Source organism: Tachysurus vachellii, chromosome 1 (assembly GCF_030014155.1).
Source record: "Tachysurus vachellii isolate PV-2020 chromosome 1, HZAU_Pvac_v1, whole genome shotgun sequence".
NCBI classification, from domain to species: Eukaryota; Metazoa; Chordata; class Actinopteri; order Siluriformes; family Bagridae; genus Tachysurus; species Tachysurus vachellii.
Window position 1 is genome coordinate 22,156,069 of NC_083460.1, and position 25,830 is coordinate 22,181,898.

At 43.1% G+C, this 25,830-nt stretch overlaps 1 protein-coding gene across 4 annotated transcripts in view; it reads right to left on the minus strand.

Annotated features, from left to right (window-relative positions):
* LOC132850712 (protein kinase C-binding protein NELL1-like) overlaps window positions 1-25,830 on the minus strand; it is a 154,851-nt gene that overhangs the window by 77,340 nt on the left and 51,681 nt on the right. For all 4 annotated transcript variants that reach the window (XM_060877391.1, XM_060877385.1, XM_060877396.1 and 1 more), the window contains exons 5-11: window positions 20,633-20,729; window positions 12,829-12,901; window positions 6,898-6,980; window positions 3,714-3,848; window positions 1,758-1,860; window positions 931-1,004; window positions 303-402 (exon numbers count right to left, since the gene is read on the minus strand). In XM_060877391.1, coding sequence (XP_060733374.1) covers window positions 303-402; window positions 931-1,004; window positions 1,758-1,860; window positions 3,714-3,848; window positions 6,898-6,980; window positions 12,829-12,901; window positions 20,633-20,729 — 665 coding nt within the window. The remainder of the gene's footprint in view (window positions 1-302; window positions 403-930; window positions 1,005-1,757; window positions 1,861-3,713; window positions 3,849-6,897; window positions 6,981-12,828; window positions 12,902-20,632; window positions 20,730-25,830) is intronic.

Below are 25,830 nucleotides of genomic sequence, written 5' to 3' on the forward strand. Positions count from 1 at the left end.
CCCGTCATCATCTTAACCCTCATCACTCATCGCCCATTTCTCATCCCCCATTCCCCCTCATTACTCTTCATCCCTCACCTCACCTCATCACTCTTCACCCCCACCTCCCCTCATCACTCATTACCCCTCATCAACCCATCACCCTATCACCCCATCACTCATCCTCACTCCCTCATCATTCTATCACCCCTCATCAATCTTCATCACCCACTTCTCATCCCCCATCCCCTCTCATCACTACCTCATCACTCGACACCAACACTCATCACCCAGTCACTCTCAGAACAGTAAAAACACTTTACCTCTGCAGACATTACAGCATCTGTTCTCTGGCAAAATCTGCTCGTTTATTGTGCAGTTCAGACTTGGGCAGCTTTCATTCACTGGCTCCATCACTCCATTCTAAAATAAAACAAAATAACAAAAGGAATGAAGCAGGTCTGAGTACATGAACGTGTGTGTAACGTGTTAAAGACTACAAAGCAATGGATTAGAATCTGTATTATAAATAAATCCAAACAAACTGACTCATTTCAGATACTTTCCATCAGAAAGATGGGATATACAAGCTGAAAGCACATAAGGAGTCAGAATTCTGAGCAGGATTTTAATTTCAAATTTGTAAACAATTATTAATTAAGAACATACAATGATTTGAAATCTGTCTCTTCTGTTCCCCAGCAGGTTCACCACCGCTACTGTAAAACCGCCCCTAGCTCTGTGTGTGTGTGTGTGTGTGTGTGTTGTCCTGTTAGAACTCCTCAGGCTGTGAGGATTTTGCTGTAACGCTGTCAGAACCTTTGCATTATGGATGGACAGAACGAGCATCAGTCATTTCTCCTGATAAGTGTTGAAAAAGCTGAAGAAACCCTGTAAGATTTCATCACCCTCTGGAAATCTCGGCCAATTACAAAGTGGTGTTTTGCTGACCTTGCATTCTTTACAGCTCTGTAGGAAAACACGCTGACCCTCTGAAAGTGCTCGGCCCAGGTAGGAGCACTTAGCTGCAAGGAGAGAAAGAAAAATAGAGAAATAATGGGTTTTTTTGCACTCACAGGATATCAGTCCAAGTGAAAAAGATCCAAATAATTAAAAAAAGTAGAAAGAAAAAAAACGGAGCTCGGTGTCTAGCCTTCGATTCCATTAGTCCGAGCTCTCGGCGCACTGACAGCAATCTGCTCAAACAGCACAAATGTAGATCTGAGAATTATTCCAGAGCCATTTTACGCTCGAATGACCTTTAAAAAGGCTTCTTCTAACACGGCTGACCAAATCCACCAAAATGAGCCTCGTTAGAATTTTCCCTGCTGGATTAATTCCCCGCACATTCATCACACCACTTCTCACTGCACAGGACATTTAAATTACGATATTTTTATATTTGATGTTTTTGGCTTCGTAACTAAGTTCTGCTCGGGCTGAAGACTCTATAAAGTGTCGGCTTCGTGTCACGAGGTCACGAGTGTGGAGAAGATCCTCAGACCCTGCATGAGGACAGGAGAACCATGTCAACAAACCTGGTAAAGTCCAAACTAATGAACAGATCTGATGACGCCCGAGTGTTTAATGAACTTTGCTAATTCTTACATCCCTAATTAAAAGGTGGTCCGATATATTAGATGGCTTCTGTGGGCAGAATGATTTCTTTTCCCCTACACGATTTGATCAGGGTCGTCTGGGCTGTTAACGAATGAACGGATTAATTAAGAGTTAAAAAAAAAAAAAAACAAAGGAACAAACCAACATTTGCCACTCACATCTGCATTTCTTACAGCACGTCCCGTTCACGTGAACAGGGAGAAAATCCTCCAAGCAGCTCACAGGCGGGCAAAATATCCTCCGACACTCGACGGCGCCGTTCTGAAACGTGGAACATGAACACGAGAAGGATGAGTTGAGACTTTGTGCAGGTCACTGAAACAGATTCAATAACCTGCTCAGAATCAGCTAAAACACACACACACACACACACACACAGTCTGTCTGTCTGTCTGTCTGTCTCTCTCTCTGTGTCTGTCTGTCTCTCTGTGTCTCTCTCTCTCTGTCTCTCTCTCTCTGTCTCTGTGTCTCTCTCTCTCTCTCTCTGTCTGTGTCTCCGTCTCCCTCTCTCTCTGTCTGTGTCTCCGTCTCCCTCTCTCTCTGTCTGTGTCTCCGTCTCCCTCTCTCTCTGTCTGTGTCTCCGTCTCCCTCTCTCTCTGTCTGTGTCTCCGTCTCCCTCTCTCTCTGTCTGTGTCTCCGTCTCCCTCTCTCTCTGTCTGTGTCTCCGTCTCCCTCTCTCTCTCTGTGTCTCCGTCTCCCTCTCTCTCTGTCTGTGTCTCCGTCTCCCTCTCTCTCTGTCTGTGTCTCCGTCTCCCTCTCTCTCTCTCTCTCTCTCTGTCTCCGTCTCTCTCTCTCTCTGCCTCCGTCTCTCTCTCTCTCTCTGCCTCCGTCTCTCTCTCTCTCTCTGCCTCCGTCTCTCTCTCTCTCTCTGCCTCCGTCTCTCTCTCTCTGCCTCCGTCTCTCTCTCTCTGCCTCTGTCTCTCTCTCTCTCTCTGCCTCCGTCTCTCTCTCTCTCTCTGCCTCCGTCTCTCTCTCTCTCTCTGCCTCCGTCTCTCTCTCTCTCTCTGCCTCCGTCTCTCTCTCTCTCTCTGCCTCCGTCTCTCTCTCTCTCTCCGTCTCTCTCTCTCTCTCTCTCTCTCAGTCTCTCTCTCTCTCTCTCCGTCTCTCTCTCTCTCTCTCCGTCTCTCTCTCTCTGTCTCCGTCTCTCTCTCTCTCTGTCTCCGTCTCTCTGTCTCCGTCTCTCTCTCTCTCTGTCTCCGTCTCTCTCTCTCTCTGTCTCCGTCTCTCTCTCTCTCTCTGTCTCTCTCTCTCTCTCTGTCTCCGTCTCTCTCTCTCTGTCTCCGTCTCTCTCTCTCTCTGTCTCCGTCTCTCTCTCTCTGTCTCCGTCTCTCTCTCTCTGTCTCCGTCTCTCTCTCTCTCTGTCTCCGTCTCTCTCTGTCTCTCTCTCTCTGTCTCCGTCTCTCTCTCTCTCCGTCTCCGTCTCTCTCTCTCTCTGTCTCTCTCTCTCTCTCTCCGTCTCTCTCTCTCTCTCTCTCTCCGTCTCTCTCTCTCTCTGTCTCCGTCTCTCTCTCTCTCTGTCTCCGTCTCTCTCTCTCTCTGTCTCCGTCTCTCTCTCTCTCTCTCTGTCTCCGTCTCTCTCTCTCTCTCTGTCTCCGTCTCTCTCTCTCTGTCTCCGTCTCTCTCTCTCTCTGTCTCCGTCTCTCTCTCTCTCTGTCTCCGTCTCTCTCTCTCTGTCTCCGTCTCTCTCTCTCTCTGTCTCCGTCTCTCTCTCTCTGTCTCCGTCTCTCTCTCTGTCTCCGTCTCTCTCTCTCTCTCTGTCTCCGTCTCTCTCTCTGTCTCCGTCTCTCTCTCTCTCTGTCTCCGTCTCTCTCTCTCTCTCTCTCTGTCTCTCTCTCTGTCTCCGTCTCTCTCTCTCTCTGTCCAAAATTCTCTCCGTATTCAAATTTCTACAACCCTAAAAAGATCTCCAGGTAAAATATATCCAAGTGACAGAACTGGAAAATGTTCCATTTTTCCATGTTAGTATCTTTACATTGACGCTGCAGGAAGCTCTGTCTTATCAGCTCATGTCGGGGGACGGGTGTGTTATTGAGCTCCTCGGACAGACCCCGGGTCCAGACGTGTGACATCACTATCTGCTGTGTGTACAGGAGACTTAGGTGTTTTTTTCTTACCATGCAAGCGCAGGTTCTGCAGTTTTCTGGTTCGGTCCACAGCTCTTTGTCTCGATACGTGACATCGTTGACGCTGCACGTCCTTTCACAGTGACAGCTTTCCAACTGACTCAGCCTGGATTCAGCGTAGTTCAGCTGCAACACATGAATAACTAAATTACTGAAATTAAAATCACGTCACTCAGCCATGCTACAACCTACAAGCTGTTTCTCTGGGAGCTGGGCTCACGTTCACACGTGAATGGAGAAAGGATTTGGCAGAATGTGTGTTGTGACGTAACACGATGCAAAAACCTGCGAAAATCTGCAATGTGTTGAAAAATCGCGAGCTTCCCTGAATATTGTGAAATTCTCTTCATTTTAACTTTCTACGATTTCTACTCTCTCGCTCGCACACACTCCCCTCTCTCGCTCGCACACACACCCCTCTCTCGCTCGCACACACTCCCCTCTCTCGCTCGCACACACTCCCCTCTCTCGCTCGCACACACTCCCCTCTCTCGCTCGCACACACTCCCCTCTCTCGCTCGCACACACTCCCCTCTCTCGCTCGCACACACACCCCTCGCTCGCTCGCACACACACCCCTCGCTCGCTCGCACACACACCCCTCTCTCGCTCGCACACACACCCCTCTCTGGCACACACACAGACTTCAATCTCTCTCAAACACACACACTCTCCACTCTCACACACACACACACTCTCCACTCTCGCACACACTCTCCAGACACAGACAGATCAGAAAGACATTCTAAATTTCAGCGGTTTCTACTCAGATATTCGGTCAAAACTGACCGTTTTATTTTTTTATTTTTTGAATGCTCTCCTCGGCGCCTTGCAGTCTAACAGCATCAGGTCAGAGCTCACTGTGTCAAAGTCAAAATGTTTTTATTGATCGTCGGAAAGGTCGACTAGAAGGAGAAAAATATTCTTTATGCATTATTCTTCATGGATTTCCTGACCTCCTCAAGGCTCAAGGTTATTCAACTCCTGGAGTTAATATCACCCTCTGCGTGCTGAGGTATAAACGTAAGACGGAGACATAAAGACACGAGTCTCCGACGCCTTGGAGGTCCAGAGACTGGAGCTGTGGAAGTGACAGGTGAAGGAATCGTGGGACAAATTACAAGCTGTTTCGTTTGAAAAATAACCTACACACTAGTCAGAGGTTAAGAATTCTCTGAGCCTGAGCTTGTAGGCTTTACGCTGTAAAGATATCGTACATCCTTTGTGTTCGGACAGAGTGAGCGATTTCAGTTGGAAGGAAACTTTCCCTGTAGGATATTAGACAAAATCATTCATTCATTCATTCATCTTCTACCGCTTATCCGAACTACCTCGGGTCACGAGGAGCCTGTGCCTATCTCAGGCGTCATCGGGCATCAAGGCAGGATACACCCTGGACGGAGTGCCAACCCATCGCAGGGCACACACACACAACGTCAAAATCAAAATCAAAAAAGACAAAATCAATCACTCAGTAAATCAATAAACCAGGAGCAGCACAATCCATTGCACTATTTACACTCGTGCAGAATGACTTGGTTTAGTTCTGATGACTTTTTAAAGTGGTGGGTTGAGCAGCTGCAGCTATGATTATAGCAAATGACTAATTAAGGACTGGAGAAATTTATTCATGGAGAGAATTAAACTGTTTAAATGTAGAAATAGATTTCAGTAGAAATAACTGCTGTAACACTAACGGGATAAAAATAAACTAGAGTGTGCTTGTAGAAGAGAAAATACTGAAGGTCTCATGCATATGTCAACAGGCACAAAGGTCACACACCCACTCACACACACACACCATTACTGTATTTTTATTGTCTTTTTTTTTTTTTTATCATCAATACCAATACTAAAGCTCCCAGTGGGCACTTCTTTTTTTAATCCATCAAACCCTCCATGAGCTAAAAACATGAATGAAATTGTGAGTGGAGAGGATGAGGAGATGGTGTGAAGGAGCAGGCTTGGTGAGATCTATTCTACTCTACCTAACAAACACAGCAGGATGTTCTGTGTTTCATCATTCCAGCCATCTCTCGTTCATCCGAGACCTGATCAGCGTTTGTATTCCAGACATGTAACAATGTATGAAGCGGAAAGGAACGACGTCTTGCTGATTAAAATGGAGGACGGCACGGAATACGGTTCCTCGATTCAGGACCTTTTTCACGGCCTGATGCGTTTTCAACAGTCAGGTGAGGAGCTTCCTGCTGAGAGGAATCAGAAAAAGCAAGACTGAGACGCTCGAGACGGACGCACAGCTCTCTAAAGCTCCTTCTGTAAGTGTGGGAGGTGAGAGAGCGAGAAACGAACGAGTACTGGGCTGAAAACAGGAATACAACATGAGAAGGTTTTTTTTTTTACATAACAACAATGAAATAAAAAAAAGATATGTGACTAATGAATAAGGGACAAAATAACCAGTGTGTCTGATCACTGATTATTTACAAAAGATGAAAAAAAAAGCTGAATGTGAGAATATAATACAAATATATCTACAACCTCATCTCACGCTCAGTCGATACGAGTTTAAAAGTGTAACAATCGTTTTCTTTAATCCTCTCCTTTTCTAATCCCTCTCACTTGATATCAGTAAAAAACCTGTATAGAAGCAGCGCTGCCATCGTTTTTTTCTACTGATAGAGTAAACACACAACAAGCTGCTGTCTAAACATGATGTTTAACTGGAGAGGAGAGGGGGAAGAGAGGAGAGGAGAAGAGAGGAGAGGATAGGAGGGGAGAGGGAGAAGAGAGGAGTGGAGAGGAGGATGGAGGAGAGGAGAAAAGAGGGGGAGGAGAGGAGAGAAGAGGGGGAGGAGAGGATAGGGGGATGGAGGAGAGGAGAGAAGAGGAGGAGGAGGAGAGAAGAGGGGGAGGAGAGGAGAGAAGAGGGGGAGGAGAGGATAGGGGGATGGAGGAGAGGAGAGAAGAGGAGGAGGAGGAGAGAAGAGGGGGAGGAGAGGAGAGAAGGGGGAGAGGAGAGTAGAGAAGAAGAGAGGAAAGAAAGGGGTAGAGGAGAAGAGAGGAGGGGAGAGGAGGATGGAGGAGAGGAGGATGGAGGAGAGGAGGATGGAGGAGAAGAGGGAGAGGGAGAGGAGGATGAAGGAGTGAAGAGGAGAGGAGAGAGGGAGGAGAGAAGAGGAGGATGGAGGGAAGGGGAGGAGAGAAGCCTCACCTTCAATGTCATTTTAGACAAAAGGTCCTGCAGATCCATTATTCCTTGAACAAGGCTGAGAAAATCACTGCATGTTGGACACGCTAGAGGAAGAGGAAGAAGAAGAAGAGGAAGAAGAAGAAGAAGAAGAAGAAGAAGAAGAAGAACAGAACAGGAGATACATAAAAGTCACAAGGTTAATATACAGAAACATTTTAAACTTTTAATTCGCTTTAAGCCACACACACACACCACAACCACACACACACACCACAACCACACACACACACCACAACCACACACACACACCACAACCACAACCACACACACCACAACCACACACACACACCACAACCACAACCACACACACCACAACCACACACACACACCACAACCACACACACACACCACAACCACACACACACACCACAACCACACACACACACCACAACCACAACCACACAACCACACACACACCACAACCACACACACACACCACAACCACACACACACACCACAACCACAACCACACACACACACCACAACCACACACCACCACCACACAACCACACACACACCACAACCACACACACACACCACAACCACACACACACACCACCACCACACAACCACACACACACCAACCACACACACACCACAACCACACACACACACACCACAACCACACACCACCACCACACAACCACACACACACCAACCACACACACACACACACACACACCACAACCACAACCACACACACACACCACAACCACACACCACCACCACACAACCACACACACACCAACCACACACACACACACCACAACCACCCACACACACACCACAACCACACACACACACACCACAACCACACACACACACCACAACCACCCACACACACCACAACCACCCACACACACAACAACCACCCACTACACACACCACAACCACCCACTACACACACCACAACCACAACCACACACACACACCACAACCACCCACCCACACACCACCACCACACAACCACACACACACCAACCACACACACACCAACCACACACACACCAACCACACACACACACACACCACAACCACACACACACCACAACCACACACACACCACAACCACACACACACCACAACCACACACCACCACCACACAACCACACACACACCAACACACACCAACCACACACACACACACACCACAACCACACACACACACACCACAACCACACAACCACACACACCACAACCACACAACCACACACCACAACCACACACACACACCACAACCACACAACCACACACCACAACCACACACACACACAACCACACACACACACCACACAACCACACACACACACCACAACCACACACACAACCACACACCACCACCACACAACCACACACCACCACCACACAACCACACACACACCAACCACACACACACACACACCAACCACACACACACCACAACCACCCACACACCACAACAACCACCCACACACACACACCACAACAACCACCCACACACACACACCACAACAACCACACACACACAACAACAACCACACACACACACCACAACAACCACACACACACACCACAACAACCACACACACACACCACAACAACCACACACACACACCACAACAACCACACACACACACCACAACAACCACACACACACACCACAACAACCACACACACACACCACAACAACCACACACACACACAACAACCACACACACACACAACAACAACCACACACACAACAACAACCACACACACACACAACAACAACCACACACACACACAACAACAACCACACACACACAACAACAACCACACACACACAACAACAACCACACACACACACAACAACAACCACACACACACACAACAACAACCACACACACACACCACAACAACCACACACACACACCCACACACACCAACCACACACACAACCACACACCACCACCACACACACAACCACACACCACCACCACACAACCACACACCACCACCACACAACCACACACACACCAACCACACCACCACCACACAACCACACACACACCAACCACACACACACACCACAACCACACACACACACACCACAACCACACACACACACACCACAACCACACACACACACACCACAACCACACACACACACACCACAACCACACACACACCACAACCACACACACACCACAACCACACACACACCACAACCACACACACACCACAACCACACACACACCACAACCACACACACACACCACAACCACACACACACACCACAACCACACACACACACCACAACCACACAACCACACACACACACACACCACAACCACCCACCACAACCACCCACACACACACACCACAACCACCCACACACACCACAACCACCCACACACACACCACAACCACCCACCCACACACACACACACACACCAACCACCCACACACCAACCCACCACACACACCACCACAACCACACCACACCTACAACACACACACACACCACAACCACACACACACACACACACACACCCACCAACCACACACACACACCCCAACCACAACCACACGCACACGCCACACCACACACACCACAACACCACAACAACACACCACCACCACCCACACCACAACCACACACACCACAACCACCCACACACACACCAACCACCCACACACACACCCCAACCACCCACACACACACACACACACCCCCTAACCACACACACACCCCAACCACACACACACACACCCCAAAACCACACACACCCCAAAACCACACACACCCCAAACCCACACACACCAACCCCACACACACCAACCCCACACCCACACCAACCACACCCACACCAACCAACACCACACCACACCACACCACAACCACACACCACCCACCACAACCACACACCACCCACACACCACAACCACAACCACCCACACACACCACCCACACCCCAACCACACACACACCACAACCACAACCACCCACACACACCACCCACACACACACACACCACAACCACACACACACACACACCACAACCACCCACACACACACACACCACCCACCCACACACACACACACCACCCACACACACACCACCCACACACCACCCACACACACACACACCACCCACACACACACCAACCACCCACACACACACACCACCAAGACACACACCAACCACCCACACACACACCACCCCCCCCCCACACACCCACACCACACACACCCCCCACCCCCACCCACACACCCACACACACACACACACCACCACACACCACCACCACCACACACACACCACCACACACACCCCAACCACACACACACACACACACACACACACCCCAACCACACACACACACACAAACCCACCACACACACACACACAAACCCACCACACACACACACACAAACCCACCACACACACACACACACACCCACCACACACACACACACACCCACCACACACACACACACACACCCACCACACACACACACACACACACACCCACCACACACACACACACCCACCACACACACACACACACACACCCACCACACACACACACACACACCACACACACACACACAAACCCACCACACACACCAACCACACACACACACACCAACCACACACACACACACACCAACCACACACACACACACACCAACCACACACACTTTATTCAATTTATTACAATTTGAATAAAGGTTTCCAGAATCATAAAAACAGACATGGTGATGAAGCTGGGACACACAGTGCATCTCCCGGAGAGCTCAGCGTGCGGTCTGTGTCGGCTTAATGGAGCAAAGGGTCAATAAATAAAAGCATATTTGCTTTTCTCCTGAAATGTAAAGTTTTGTTTTGGAGCTCAGTCTGCCTTGTATGCACTGTATATCCTGTTTACTCACAGCTTCTGAGTCTGACGGCTGCATAGTTCAGAGAAATGATCAAATAAAAAGATCCAGTGTGTGTGCGAACACTCAGATCAGCCTGGGATTAGTGGCTGTTTAGTGTGTGATTAGCCTGTAATTTCTGTGTGTTTGGCTTGTGATTAGCATCTGATTTGTGGCTGTTTAGCATGTGATTAGCTTGTGATTAGCATGTGATTAGCAGCTGTTTAGCATGTGATTAGATTGTAATTTGCATGCGTTTGGCGTGTGATTAACGTCTGTTTAGCGTGTGATTAACCAGTGATTAGTCTGTGATTTGCATATGTTTGGCGTGTGATTAGTGTCTGATTTGTGGATGTTTAAAGTGTGATTAACCGGTGATTAGCTAGTGTTTAGCATGTGATTAACCGGTGATTAGCCGGTGTTAAGCGTGTGATTAGTGATTGTTTAGCGTGTAATTAGCCAGTGATTAGCTTGTGTTTAGCGTGTGATTAGCCAGTGATTAGTTTGTGTTTAGCGTGTGATTAACGGCTGTTTGGTGTGTGATTAGCCTGTGACTTGCGTGTGTTTGGCTTGTGATTAGCATCTGATTTGTGGCTGGTTAGCGTGTGATTAACCTGTGATTAGCCAGTGTTTAGAGTGTGATTAGTGGTTGTTTAGCATGTGATTAGCTTGTGTTTAGCATGTGATTAGCCAGTGATTATAGTGTCTGATTTGTGGCTGTTTAGCGTGTAATTAACCTGTGATTAGCCAGAGTTTAGGGTGTGATTAGTGGTTGTTTAGCATGCAATTAGCCAGTGATTAGCTTGTGTTTAGCGTGTGATTAGCCTGTGTTTAGTGTGTGATTTGTGGCTATTTAGTGTGTGATTAGCCTGTGATTTTATACTCATTCATACTCTTTCGTTCCGCGTTAAAGTGCGCCACAACTGTTTCATCTTTGAACTACAGATGATCTATTTACCGAGCTCCCTCCTTGTGTACCACATTTGGACAAAGATTCCTGATTTCTACGTGTGTGCAGAGTGTGAGCTTTAACGCTCAGAATTTAACGCTCAGCAACCAGTTTAGGTGTCTCCTAGATTACGTTAACATCATTTATAAAACATTAACATGAACTTAATCGTGTAACTGATGCTCTTAAATGCATCAGTTGGTGTTTGACATGCAGCACATCATGCTCTTGATTTAGCTACTTGTGATAAACCGTTTAAAACTCATTCGTGCTCGGAAGCTGAGAAACTGATTTCTAATGTTTACTAACGAACTTGCGCTAATGAACTGCTACATAACATGTGATATGTGATGTGATGCGATGCGATGTGATGTGACTGCATGTTATTTCACCTTTACCGAACTAAACTGCTCTGCTAGTGTCACTTTAATGGCAATATATTCAGTGGCAAAATATATTTATTACAAAGGGAAGTTTAATTAAAGTATTTGGGAGCAATCACATGTTCAGGAACTGTTCAGGACAAAACAGTAATTATACAATGTATATTTTATGTTAAATTGGATTAAGCAAATAACGATAGAATAAGGAGCTGAGCGTAAGCCAAAGCCATGAGGAGCAGCTGAAGGAGGCTATAAGGGCATGGGGAAATGAATAGATTAGTGGTTAAAGTGTTGGACTACTGCTCAAAAAGATCCCAGGTCCACCAAGCTACAACTGCTGGGCCCTTGATCAAAGGCCCTTAACAATCAATTGCTCAGGTGCTCTGGATAATGATGTCTGCCAAATATCATTAATGTAAATAGAGACAGAGAAAAACAGGAAAGTGAGACATGGGGGAATAAGAGAGTGCAATAGAAAGATGGAGGAGAATGAGATTAGAATCTATATTCAGAGTAGGATCAGAAATCTGAGCCTGTAGCTATTCATCACAGTAATAATTAAGACACAGAATGAATTTCTTTATTAAAAATAAGTCACATGAGCAAAGCTGGGTCCGTCATAGAGGAGAGAAATGGAGGAACGTAAGCTTGTAATTGACATAAAGCTGATATCCACTTACTGCGATTGAGGCTGGGACACTGCACCATGTAGCCGTTTGAAGAAAAAACAAATCTGACATCCTGCATCGAGCCCTGCAGAGAGAGAGAGAGAGAGAGAGAGAGAGAGAGAGAGGGAGAGAGAGAAAGACAGAGTGTGAGTGAGTGAGTGAGTGAGAGAGAGAGAAAGACAGAGAGAGAAAGAGAGAGACACACAGAGAGAGAGAGAGAGAGAGAGAGAGAGAGAGAGAGAGAGAGAGAGAGAGAGAGAGAGAGTGAGTGAGTGAGTGAGTGAGTGAGTGAGTGAGTGAGTGAGTGAGTGAGTGAGTGAGAGAGAGAAAGAGAAAGAGAGAGAGAGAAAGACAGAGAGAGAGTGTGTGTGTGAGTGAGAGAGAGAGAGACAGAGAGAGAGAGAAAGAGAAAGAGAGAGAGAGAGAGAGATTAAGGATTAAGTCCCATAGTTGAAAGTGTAACTGATAAGATCGCTGTCATTTCTGCCAGAATATTTTTTTCCTGGTGTAAATTTGAAAAGGTTCATTTTAATTGACAACGACACAAAAGATACGATCAGATGGGTTTAGCTCAGTAATTAATAGAAATCTTCATTAAATTCATCTGATAAAGTATAAACAAATAGTTTTCTCTCTGTATTAAATTCAGACGACAGAAAATTCAAACAGACGACAGAAAGTATTATGTTAAATATTAATGTCTCAAGATATTCAATTTGAAAAATACTGCAATACTGTATGAATACAACAACAGAAATAGCTTCAAATAAAAGGTGCATCACAAATAGTTCATGCAGCGAGCAAACTACAGAATCCAGAATAATGACATCCAGCTGCTAAAAGGGAAAGTGAGAGGAGGAACAGGAGGAGGAGGAGGAGGAAGAGGAAATCCTTAAAAACCTGATGATGAAACCAGCAAATGATGGAGCAAGCGGATGTAAACTCTGGACAACCGGAGAATTTAGGGAGATCAAACAGACAGGTAGTGGCGCCGTCAGCTACAGTAACATGGAGGTCCACTGTAGAATTTATAATACACATGTAGTTTCATTACAGCCTCCACCCCACCCCCACCCACGGACTTTCATGACTTTGTTATCTAAGAGATCTATGCCAGTACTTAGTACAGAGTAGAAAACAATCAATAAATATTATTTAATATTAAAGCTAACCTTGTGCAGATTCTCAGCTTGAGTGCATTTACTTCCAGATCAGAGAATAAACTAAACCCCAGCCTTCCTCACTCTCAGAGGGGGTTCAGTAATGTTTTTAAACAATATTGCAAACATAATTCAGCACCACATAAGACACAAAAAAACTGCAGAGTCTGGATGTATTATACTCTTTGCATCTTATGAGTTTTATTTCCTCGGTAGCTTACATGAAAATTTAAATACATTTGTATTGGAATGCATCTTAATGCAATACGACACCTCCACATACAATACACACTCCCTATACAACACACACACCCTATATTACACACTCCCTATACGACATAGGGACACCTCACCATACAATACACACCCCCACATTACACACTCCTTATACAATACACACCCCCTATATTACACACTCCTTATCCAATACACACCCCCTATATTACACACTCCCTATACGACACCTCCCCATACAATACACACTCCCTATACAGCATTTCCCCAAACAACACCCCCCCATATGACATCCCCCCACCTCATATGACCTTCTAGTGTCTCCCTAGCTGAGTCGTTCTTCTGTGAATTGCAGGAACGTGCCTGGTCTGTGTGCTCTGCAGTGAGAGTTAATCCTGCAAGCACTGCTTTAATAACGAAGAAGGACCATTTGATCTTTAAGGATAAACAGGTGTAGTACATAAAGAATGGCTCGGTTTATGACATTAAAGTGGGTTAAGAGAAAGCTGGACTTTTTAAATGTGTATCTACATCTCACAATCTGTGAGACTAATGTCACTTTTGGACATTACAGTAATAATAATAATAATACTATTAATAATGGTAATATTAATATTACTACTACTACTACTACTACTACTAATAATAATAATAATAATAATAATAATGTCAGTTTGCAGCAGTACACGACCTAGAAATAAAATTTTTCATCAAGTTTGCTTGTCAATAATCAAATAAATAAATAAATAAATAAATAAATAACAACAATAATGGCTATTACTGCTATATACATTTATAATTTATGTCTCGCTGTTTTACCAACACTTCCATTTTATTCTGTTAAAATTCAATTCTATTCCTATTACACTTTTAACAATGGACACTGTCCACAAAAGCAGCTTTACAGAAATTCAGAAAGTGGTAAAACTCCCTGAGACAACACGAGGACTCATAAGGGAATTCGTCCTCTTATTGCGATAACAATCAAAGTATAATTCAACACACAACCTTATGTAGCAGGTAGCAGATGTGTCTAATTTCCCCATTTACAATATCAATTTCACACCTGTAAACATGCCCTGACTAATCGAGGTGACGCTGCCAGTGTGGACTTGTAATTATGATTTCTGATTGACTGCAAGGAAAAAATTAGCTAAAAAATTAAATTCTGGAAAATAGTCCCCTGTTTAGTTGAGTAAATATTAACTTTCTGAAATATTTCCAAACAATTTTTCTGAACAGCTTTAACATAAAAATGATTGTTTGTAAACGATATACAAAACATATAGCATTGCAACATCTGCAGTTATTGTGCGTGTGTGTGTGTATGTATGTGTATATATGTGTATATATATATATATATATATATATATATATATATATATATATATATACATATACATATACATATATATATACGTATATATATATATATATATATATATATATATATATATATATATATATATATATATATATATATATATATATATATATATACATATACACACACACGCACATATATATATACATACACACACACACACACATCGTCTCTGTCGGGCGGAAACCTCGTATGTCCAAATTTGGTCAATTTCATATTTTTTCACATATCGATTAATAAGTTATTAACCAATCTAAAGTCTTGAAAATAGCTTGAGCAAATCTCATAACTCCATTGGACACTTCAACTGTCCACCTCTTCCTCACTCCGCGGGAGAGCTTCGCGGCATATTTCTCCTTAATAAGAGTTGCAACGAATCAACACGTCTTCTGAGGTAAATGTCTTCAAAACACTGGGCTCAAAGAAAAAAAAATCTTGACCCCCACTAGTTCTGGTGCTCGTCTGAGGACAGGAATTTAGCGCAACACACTGCAACACGGACTAAACCCTGTGCACTGCAGATAAGGTATGGCGTTTTTTTCATTTCCTGAAAAATAATGGTTTTGGAGATATGAGGATTCCGCCTGACAGCGACGAGATATATACACACACATTATAATTATGGTTTCTTTTTTTGTTTAACTCATTTGAGGCAAAGTTTGATATTCCCGACTGACAAATTTTGTTTTCATAACCACTGTAGCTTTACCATTAATAACAGAAAAAGAACACTGATGAGCACGGCCAGTCTTCAACATCCTACCTTCATACCAATTCATGCAAATAGATATGGCACAGTCATCACACACCACCTTAGACAATCCTAGCTAGCTGAAAGGCAGTAGCAAACAAAAAATGTCTAGAGAACAGAACCAGAAATCTAAATACGGTTTTAGTTTTTAGCTAGATAAAGTGTTAGACAGCAGTAGGAGTTACATTTCAGTAATAAGGTAAGCAGTTAACATATGCTAGCTTGCTAAAATACAGTTTAGAGAGGTTGCTCTTCCACAGAAAACCAATAACTGTAAATACATCTTATAAAACCTGACAATATCACAATGAGATTAAAGGTTGGTTACTAGCTGGTTGTGCTGGTCCCTGCAAATCATCCTGCATAACAGACATTTGCAACCTGAATATTACTAACGCTTTAATTCCTCAAGCATTATAATATTGTAATGTTACAACCGTTAAACAGTGAACAAACCAATAGATTCAATAAAAACTAATTAAAAAAGATATTAAAAGAAAATATATTCAAAGAGTTCAACCGTACAATAGCAATTCTCAAACAACTAATTTTTCTCACTATATTAGCATTATTTTATAAATAATGATACAAGTAATCAACTGAGAGTGTATTAGATAAAAGATAAAATAAAAACAGTTCCTTGTAGTGAACCGTATAAACACAATTATAAATTCATTCAAACTTTCATTGAAGCATGCAGCTTCCCTCCAAGAAAACGTGGCCTATTATTAAAGCCCAGACCAAGCCTTTGCTGTGCTGGAGAACATCACAGCGCAGCCAATTACTTAGCAACGCTTTCATCATTTCATCCTAATGTGAAGATCTTCAATTGTTTCCAGAGTTTTCTGGGGTTTTACACAACCAACCATTCAGTAACCAGACTCCTTATTGAGCTTGTATTCACAAATTGTCATCTAGGTTCAGAATCTGATGATCTACGAACAATGTTAAATAAACTTCTGTTGTGTATTGTACAATAAAATGGTCACAACTCTTAGAACCTTTATACAGTTACAATTAAAGAGCTTAATGATAGCTATTACCTACATTGCACCCTGCAAGAGCTCTTAGCTTTGTGTAGTACAATCAGTTTTTGTTGCAAGGCTACTATGACACTTCTGCTAACCGAGACAGTTTCAGACTTTTTCCACTTTAGCCACAATTTACACTTTTTGGAGAACTTGCTCGTTACAACCACTTGCTGTTTTATTATTAAAAAAATGGTTCTCAGAGCAAGTCCTCAGGAAAAATTCAATCCCTTCATTTGTTTATTCCACTTGTCCATTGGCTTGTGGATGGTAACCAAATATGTGACTTCTCCTTGAAGCTAGCCCAGATTCTTGAGATTAGTCACAATATTCTCAAGAATTCAAAAGTAGCCTTTGGACACTTTCTTAGAGTAGAATACCACTGGGTGGATCTTTAGTTTCACTCCAAACCCATGGGGGTGGGTGTACTGCTTCTATACCAGTCTCTGAGGCATTAACTCCTACAGTAAATGGCTTGGATGGGTCTGGATGTTTCTGGATAGGAGCAGTGGTGAATGTAGTATTCAGCTTCTCAAAGGCCTCATCTGGCGTTGTGTTCCATTCCATGCTTAAGTCCCTTCTGCAGTTGGTATGTGGAGTGGAGATGGAACTAAAGCAGAAACATCAGTTGAAGTCTGCAAACCCTAGGAATCTTTTAAACTCTTCGACCATTGTGAAAGTCGGCTATTCTGTGAATGCGGTTACCTTTCCTGGTACACAATTACTCCTTGCAACCAAGGATATCCCATAAAGAAGATAGTAGACAAATGGAACTTTTACACAGAGGGACTAGCTAGATTTGTGTATTTGACTTTGATCTGGTAGAGCCCTCGATAATCAATACATGGAGGGGGAGCTGCAGCAGTGTTCATGGCAATGGAAAAAACACTTCCATAATTTCCATGTCACTCAGTGATATGAGGGTTGTGAAATTGCATCCAGCAGAATCATCCAGAGAATGATAGGGTGCTTGGCAATGACCATAATGGGAAAAAAAAACATGTTTTTCATGAAAGGCCCTGACTTGGTGCAAAAGAGGTTTGGTGCATAACATAAAAGTTCCATTTCCTGTATCTCTCACTCAATGGCACAAAATTTGAGGAGATGTTGTAGGGGTTGTGTGGGTATGTTAAACTTCATGACTGTATCGTAAGCCAGTAAATATCCTCCTATTCTCGAGACGATCAGGTTTGAGAGGACAGGATCATAATCTGAATGTTTAATCTATATATTTAGTGTGAATTATTGTTGAAACAAAATACTCACCTTAGAGGGTGCATGTGGAGATGGAGGTCCTCTCTGCGGGGATTGGATTGGGTCTTTTCATAGAGAGGACCTTGTCACAAATGATATGTCATGACTGCAGTAGTAACACATCATTTCTCACATTCAGAGGAGTTTAGACAGGTCTACCCTAGCTCCATGGGTTTTTCGATTTCCAGTGTTGTACTCACCTTCCCTTTAAGCACTTGGCAGTTGCAGATGAGATGGTCCATATGAATGGCTCAATCAATCAGGGGATTGAGAGGCAATTTGTCATTATTGCAAATCCGTTCAGTGAGCAGTTTTTGATTGAGGCCTTAGTAGAAAAAGGATTTAAGTGCAGGCTAATTCCATATTCTTCCTGCAGCGGATTTTCAGAACTCCGCAGCATATTCAGCTAAATTTCTCCTCTGTTGTTCAACCATCAAGAGTTGCTCACCAATTTCCTTGCCATTGTGGATGTGATCGAAAACTCATCGGTGCATTTCCTTAAAGTGGCCATGTGATGAAATTATATCTTTGATACCAGACAGCAATAGCCCACTTTAAGGCTATTCCTGTGAGAAAGCTGGTTAAACAAGCAATCTTCTGTTGACCTAAGACACCCATTTGGACAAAGAAGTACAGTGAACACTGTTGCAGAAAGCCTTTCATTGGGAAGTTTCTTCAGCATTCATGTCAGGGCCAAGTGAGCCAGGGTTTGCAGCACTGGTTCTGTGGGTGATGAAGGCAGTGGGGAAACTGTTGGTGAGCTGGTGAGCATGTTTAATTTGGTGTCTAGCTTGAACAATTGTTGTTGCTGTTCTTCTAGCAAGAGGTCATGTGATGTGCAAAGAGTAATTCAAGGGCAAAGTGTAAAAACTGGGAAACAAGATGAGAATAAAAACAAGAATACCAGACACAGACTTGGAAGTCTCTGTAAGATCAGGTAAGTTTACATTTAGCATTAAATCTCAATGAGGCAATGTTCCAAGTTAGTTTATATAAGTAGGGTGTTTAATAAACAGGTGCACCTTTTCAGAATCCAGGTAAGTGTGTAGGTGTTGGTGGCATGAACTTGGGGATTGTAGTCCATGCCAGCCATGTTTGTTGGCTAGGAATGTAGGAATGTAGGGCTGAATATGTGAGAACAAGAACAGAGTTTGCAATTGTCATAGTAAATTTAAGTTTAAGTAAAGTAGTAAAGTAAATCTCTTTAAACTAGAACTTGCAGCTATGTTTCTTCAGAGAATGGTTGAGAACCAACAAAGATTAGTTTATGAAACCGAAGTGGAATGAACATGTTTTCTCCAGGCTCTAATTAACAAATAGATTTCCCCCAGGACTGCACAATGTACTGTATTAGGTGGCTAATTTTTAAGAGTTGTGTTCCACATCCAACTGTACTTCCTATTCTCCAAACTGGCAGTTCTGGAGCATTAAAAGCACACAAACACAGACAAAACCTTTGTAATTAGTCATCCTTTAGACCAGAAAATTCAGCTCTAAAATGTAAACAGAGAATCACCAGCCCTTCATTTCCACCCCCTTTCCAGTGCCTTGGTTTCCGATAACCACATAAAAAATAAGAAATATTGTTATATAACCTGTCACTTCAGGGACACATTAATCAACATCCCCTTATGTTGTGTTTGTTTTCAGTTTTGTAACCATTTTGCATTGCTTTAAATTCTTCCCTCAAAAATGTGATACCTCTCTGAAAACCGTTGAACAACCCACGTATAAAAGAAAGCTTGACCCCACTGGTCTTTCTCTAAAACTGGAGTTGCCAAGTGTATGTTTTTTTTCTTTGGGTTACTGAAACGGACAGAGTTCAAATATATAGACCGCTCACTGGTCATGTAATCATGCATTAGTTCATGGAGAACAAGTGACATCAAAAGCGAACAATTACCTCGATAGCAAATGTTGGTAACTCCATGATGGCACATGTAATTGTACAATGTCCAAGTGCACAACGGTGGAAGGCTACATAAAGTTTAAGATGATGCTTTACCTTAAAGAGTCCATGTCCTTGGCTGCGTTGTCCTATCCAAATTCTGTTTCCTGTAGACAAATCCATCTCAAAAGGGCCTAGCTCTCTCTCGTATATCCTGCCAATGAAATACAAACATATGATTAAAATAGCCTCCATTCTTGAAGATTATGTGTTAAAAATAATAATAATAAAAAAAAAAATAATAATAAACACTCTTTCCTTGTTCACTGCTGATGCAACTATCAACCATCAAACTCTTCAGTGGAAATTTTGATCTGCATGAGTGGCAGATTTGTGTTTCCTACAAAATAATACAGTAAATACACACGTGTGTACACACACACACACACACACACCCCTGATGTGACAGGAATAGTGATCAAATGAGTTTAAATAACAAATTCAATAGCAAAGGATGAATGTGTTTACACATCAGTTTTTTTCCTTACTCCTTCCCTCAGATGAAATGGAATTCAGAGCTAAAAAAAGTTCTCTGCGTTCTCTTTCACTTTCTCTCCTGACTACCACAGGATGGGGGAGGGGGGTATTATATTAACACCTCGTTCATGCTGACTGACTGCAAAAAAAAAAAAATCACCAAGACATGGAGCATAAAGCAGAAATCAATGTTTCACCTGCCAGCTCTCAGCCTTACAGCTCACTGAGTTCTTCTATAAATCCTCCACCAAAACTAGACAGCAGAAACACACTTTCCTACAGTAACACCCACCTTTCTAAAGGAGAAACATATACCTTTCTCAAGGAAAAAACACTCTTGTTCTTGCTGGATTAGGAAGTTAATCCTGGGGCATAAAAAAAATTATAAAATCATACACTTTTTTTCAGGACACTGTAATCAGTAAGGGTTGGTCAGGTCATTAACAGCATGAGAAACATGGAACTCTGTTCCAGTCATATCAAGACAGACAGTGAACATGCTATTCTGCTACATAACAAATTTCCTTGTCCACAAACCTTTCAGCAGGACAACTTGTATGTATGTCATGTTGATATAGTTCTGAGTGACGAAAGTGACGTGACATACAGCTAAGTACGGTGACCCATACTCAGAATTTGTTCTCTGCATTTAACCCATCCAAAGTGCACACACACAGCAGTAAACACACACACCGTGAACACACACCCAGAGCAGTGGGCAGCCACTTATTCTGCAGCGCCCGGGGAGCAGTTGGGGGGGTTCGGTGCCTTGCTCAAGGGCACCTCAGTCGTGGTATTGCCAGCCCGAGACTCAAACCCACAACCTTAGGGTTAGGAGTCAAATCCTCTGACCATTAGGCCACGACTTCCCCAAATGACCTTATCGTTATTGAACCACTGTTATATACAAAATACATTTTCACCCCTTTAGATTGCCTGTCTAATGACCATCACCTGGATCCTGTAAGGACATAGTCTTAGTGGGCTACTGGGATGGGATATGTTGTCCCTGTAGAAGATGGAGAAATTCCAAGTTGATGCCTGGAACATGAGTTTCTTCAGAGAGCAATTAAGTATCTCTCTCTCTGGCTATCTCTCTGGCTATCTCTCTGGCTATCTCTCTGGCTATAGCAGCAGAAGCAGCAGTGCAGAGGGTGAGGATGACACACTATTTGTAGAGTACCACATCATGGTAGGGCCAAAACCACTGGAAAATTTGTAGGCCAGTCTCTTCACATGGGAGTTGCCTGTGTCATTCCTTCGTAACATATTATTGCATAGCTAAAGTCTGGTCTAAATGATAGTTGAGAAAGTACTGCAGGGTAAAATATTTCATTAACAAAACTAGTTGAGACAAAACAGTTGAGTTTTGAGAACAAACTAGGCCTTGGATAGAAACCCCAAGGTGACTACTGAATCCTCTGGTGTGTGCTTTAGCCAAGGCATACAGATATTCCAGTATTTTCCCTGAGATGATCACTACCAGGAAGGTAGTCTTCTGAGTCTCCTTACCACTTTAGTTTGGCATTGTACATGAGAGGAGGAAAGGATGTGAGAAGACCTGGCTGAGGATGCTATATCAGCTAAACAGAGCAACATAGGTATTTCCTGCAACATCAAAAAGAGAGAAGAGGAAATTCAAAAGGAAATTCACCCATGCGCTTGAAGAGACAAAGGAAAATTTCCTCACAATGTGTGCCTGATTATTATGCTCAAAACAGTGACACCTTTTAAAGTGACTGAAACACATCCATTAGCATGCTAATGCAATTACCTAGAGGCATAACACAGATTTGATGAACTGTGAGCACAGCCATTAAGCACTCATTTCAGTTACAGACAATAAACACAGCTTATTAAAAACCGAATATGCAAGAATACCAATAAGAAAAAAAAGGAAAAACAAGAAGAATAGTTTTTATTTTTCATGTCTTCAGTTCAGTCCATTATGGTTTATTTGTACAATGGCACTTACGTGTTTACGAGAGAAATGTGTGTTTATTACTTCAGGATTCTTGTAGTGCATGTAGAGGCATGCGTGACGAACAGCAATGTTCTGTAATAATTCACGAAAGTGCAGACAAATGCAGATTCTGCACAAATAGTACCGACGCAGAAAATGCAGCTTTACCTTTAACAGACAAGAACGAAGTGTGAACATCCCTCTTGCAATTATCTCTAGGTTCTAACATTATTCTGAAGCCAGTCGTGTATCCCTGCTCACAGCACACCACAACGCTGAACCTGAGTAACCCCTAAGAGGCCAAAAATAAGTCAGACTTTAGCTATTTACAGGGCTGTGTTACAGGAAGTGCGACAACAGGCCTCATTCATCAACCCAGAGGGATTCTATTAATGGCATCATTGAAACAGTAGAAAAAATACTGAAACAGAGACCCCATATAAATCTATATCAGATAAGACAAGATGAACATCTTGGAGGATGCTGCAGGATCGACCATGGTCATGAACAAGGCATAGAAATCGGTCCAAGGCACACAAAACTACAGTATTTTAACAGTTTCCCAGATGCCAAATAAATGTTAGTTCCTCCTGTTTTGTTCTGTCCATGTAGAACATTGAATATCTATGTCAATCCCACTCCTCAGTGGTGTTTATATGAAAATGTTCATATGGTCATATGAAAGTAGACACTCTACTATAGGGCATAAATTCATAAAAAAGTTCCAAAATGGCAATTTTTTTCCACACACAAATGTTTGTATCTTAAAGTAAACGGTGCTATCAAACCCATTTCTGCTCTCTGAGATGCTCCACATGTATTTGTATCACTAAGATTCTGTGTAAGGTTGACCAACAGAGGGTAAAACACACTGAAATCCAACATGTGTCCTGACTCATTTTAGATCAAACTCACAACCAGAAAATCATTAGTTTGTTTACACTGATTGAAAACGTCCCAGACTTCCATTTCCACGGGAACACCAGTGTACTGGTATAAAAGGTTAAACTAAATTTTCTCTATGTTACATGATTGGAGGTATTGATTAATCACCTGGGGACAGTATACATGTTATTTCTTCAATGATAATGTGATATACTCAACCCTGTTCACTTGTACTGCTTTATACAGCAACGTTTTCTCCTGAAATCCCTCACGTCAGACTAATCGCTGAAAGTGATACTTTTGTCAGATGATGCTAATGATGTTTCCCAATCTTGTTCTTTGCTAGCAAAATGCCCTGGAGTTCAGACAAGACACGAGAGAAAGAGAGAGAAAGGAAAAATCTTTTTGTGCTGTCTGTGTACGTAAGCTAACATGTTTGTTATGTTGGCGGATGTATGTTAAAAAGCGTATTCATAGCAGAACCCAGTGTTTGTCATAAGTAGCAAATTCAGACTTGGTCAAAACTATCATGGGTAATTATGTCTTCACAGCCCTGGCAGGCAAGTCTGGGGCATTTAGTGGTGGAATATAATAACTAGATTTGTAAAGTTCGTCACGACAAACTTTGATGTTGGCTTTGACGGTGCAAGTATTCGTAAAGGCCGGTGCTTTTTGGAGGCGAGTGGACATAAGGGTCAGTGTTACTTTTGGAGGCAAGCAGACAAAGATTGCGAAAGCTACTGGACCGCTAGGGTGCCAATACTTTTGGAGGCGAGTAAACATGAGCATGTGACGTGATCTGAATACCCGTGAGGCAGTTTCCCTAAATGTGCTGAGTGTTTTGATATATGACATGTCCATGTTGTGCCAATTTTTGATTTTCACTTGACATCATGTGACGTCACGTGACGTGACCAGAATACACGTGAGGCAGTTCCCCTCATTGGGCTGTATGTTTTGATATATGACATGTCCATGTTGTGCTAATTTTTGATTTCGCTTATTTTGGGGCGGGGCACGTGGTGTCGAGCGCCGTCACCAGAATACCCTGTGGGGTGCCAATACTTTTGGCGAAAAGTGGCTACTGAGGGTTGGGACATTTCATGTCAATACTGCAGTCATTATGGGATTCTACTTATTATTATACTGCATAGAACACAGGAGAGAAGCCGTGCCTGAGCTCTGCGCACGCTGCGTGTGTGAGAGCTTAGAGGAATTTTAGGAATTCCCCATTCAAGTCTATGGGATGTTCCATCGTCGACTACGGGAAAACCGAAAGTTCTGTCGGAACGCCGAAATAAAAGTTTGGTGTAAATCGCTCAAAAACCTCCAAATTTCTAATGGAAGTCAATGGGAAAAAAGGCCACTTTGAGCTTCCGTACCGGGAATGCCAGAATTCCGATCGCTTAGAAAAGTAATAGCAACAAACTTCAGACCAGGGTCTATCTGCATGGTGCATGTGGCTCGAAAGCCCTAGGCCGCATCTTATAACGGAAAACAGAGTGTTGACTTCTATAAAGCCAACATAATGATGTCTGGACTCCGTTTCTGAAGCTGACAGAAGAAAAAAAAAAGTCCCCCCCAAAAAAAAACATGTTAGAAGGATAACCAAGATGAACCAGTCCGAATGTTATCTCTGAATATTACTAAAAGAGTATTTTTAAAAAGATTATGCCCTTGAGAGTAATATAAAATGTAAAATGTAAACACTGAGCAGACAGCATCATACAGAGAACAAAACCTGAATAAATGAATAAATAAAGTGTTTATGTTCAGAACTTCACTCGCTGTATGTTTATTATTCAGGTCCCTTTATATACTGTATGGATAACACTAATGATAGGATCCTAATAATTTATAGACAATTTGGCCTGACTTGACATTCTCTCTCTCTCTCTCTCTCTCTCTCTCACACACACTCACACACACA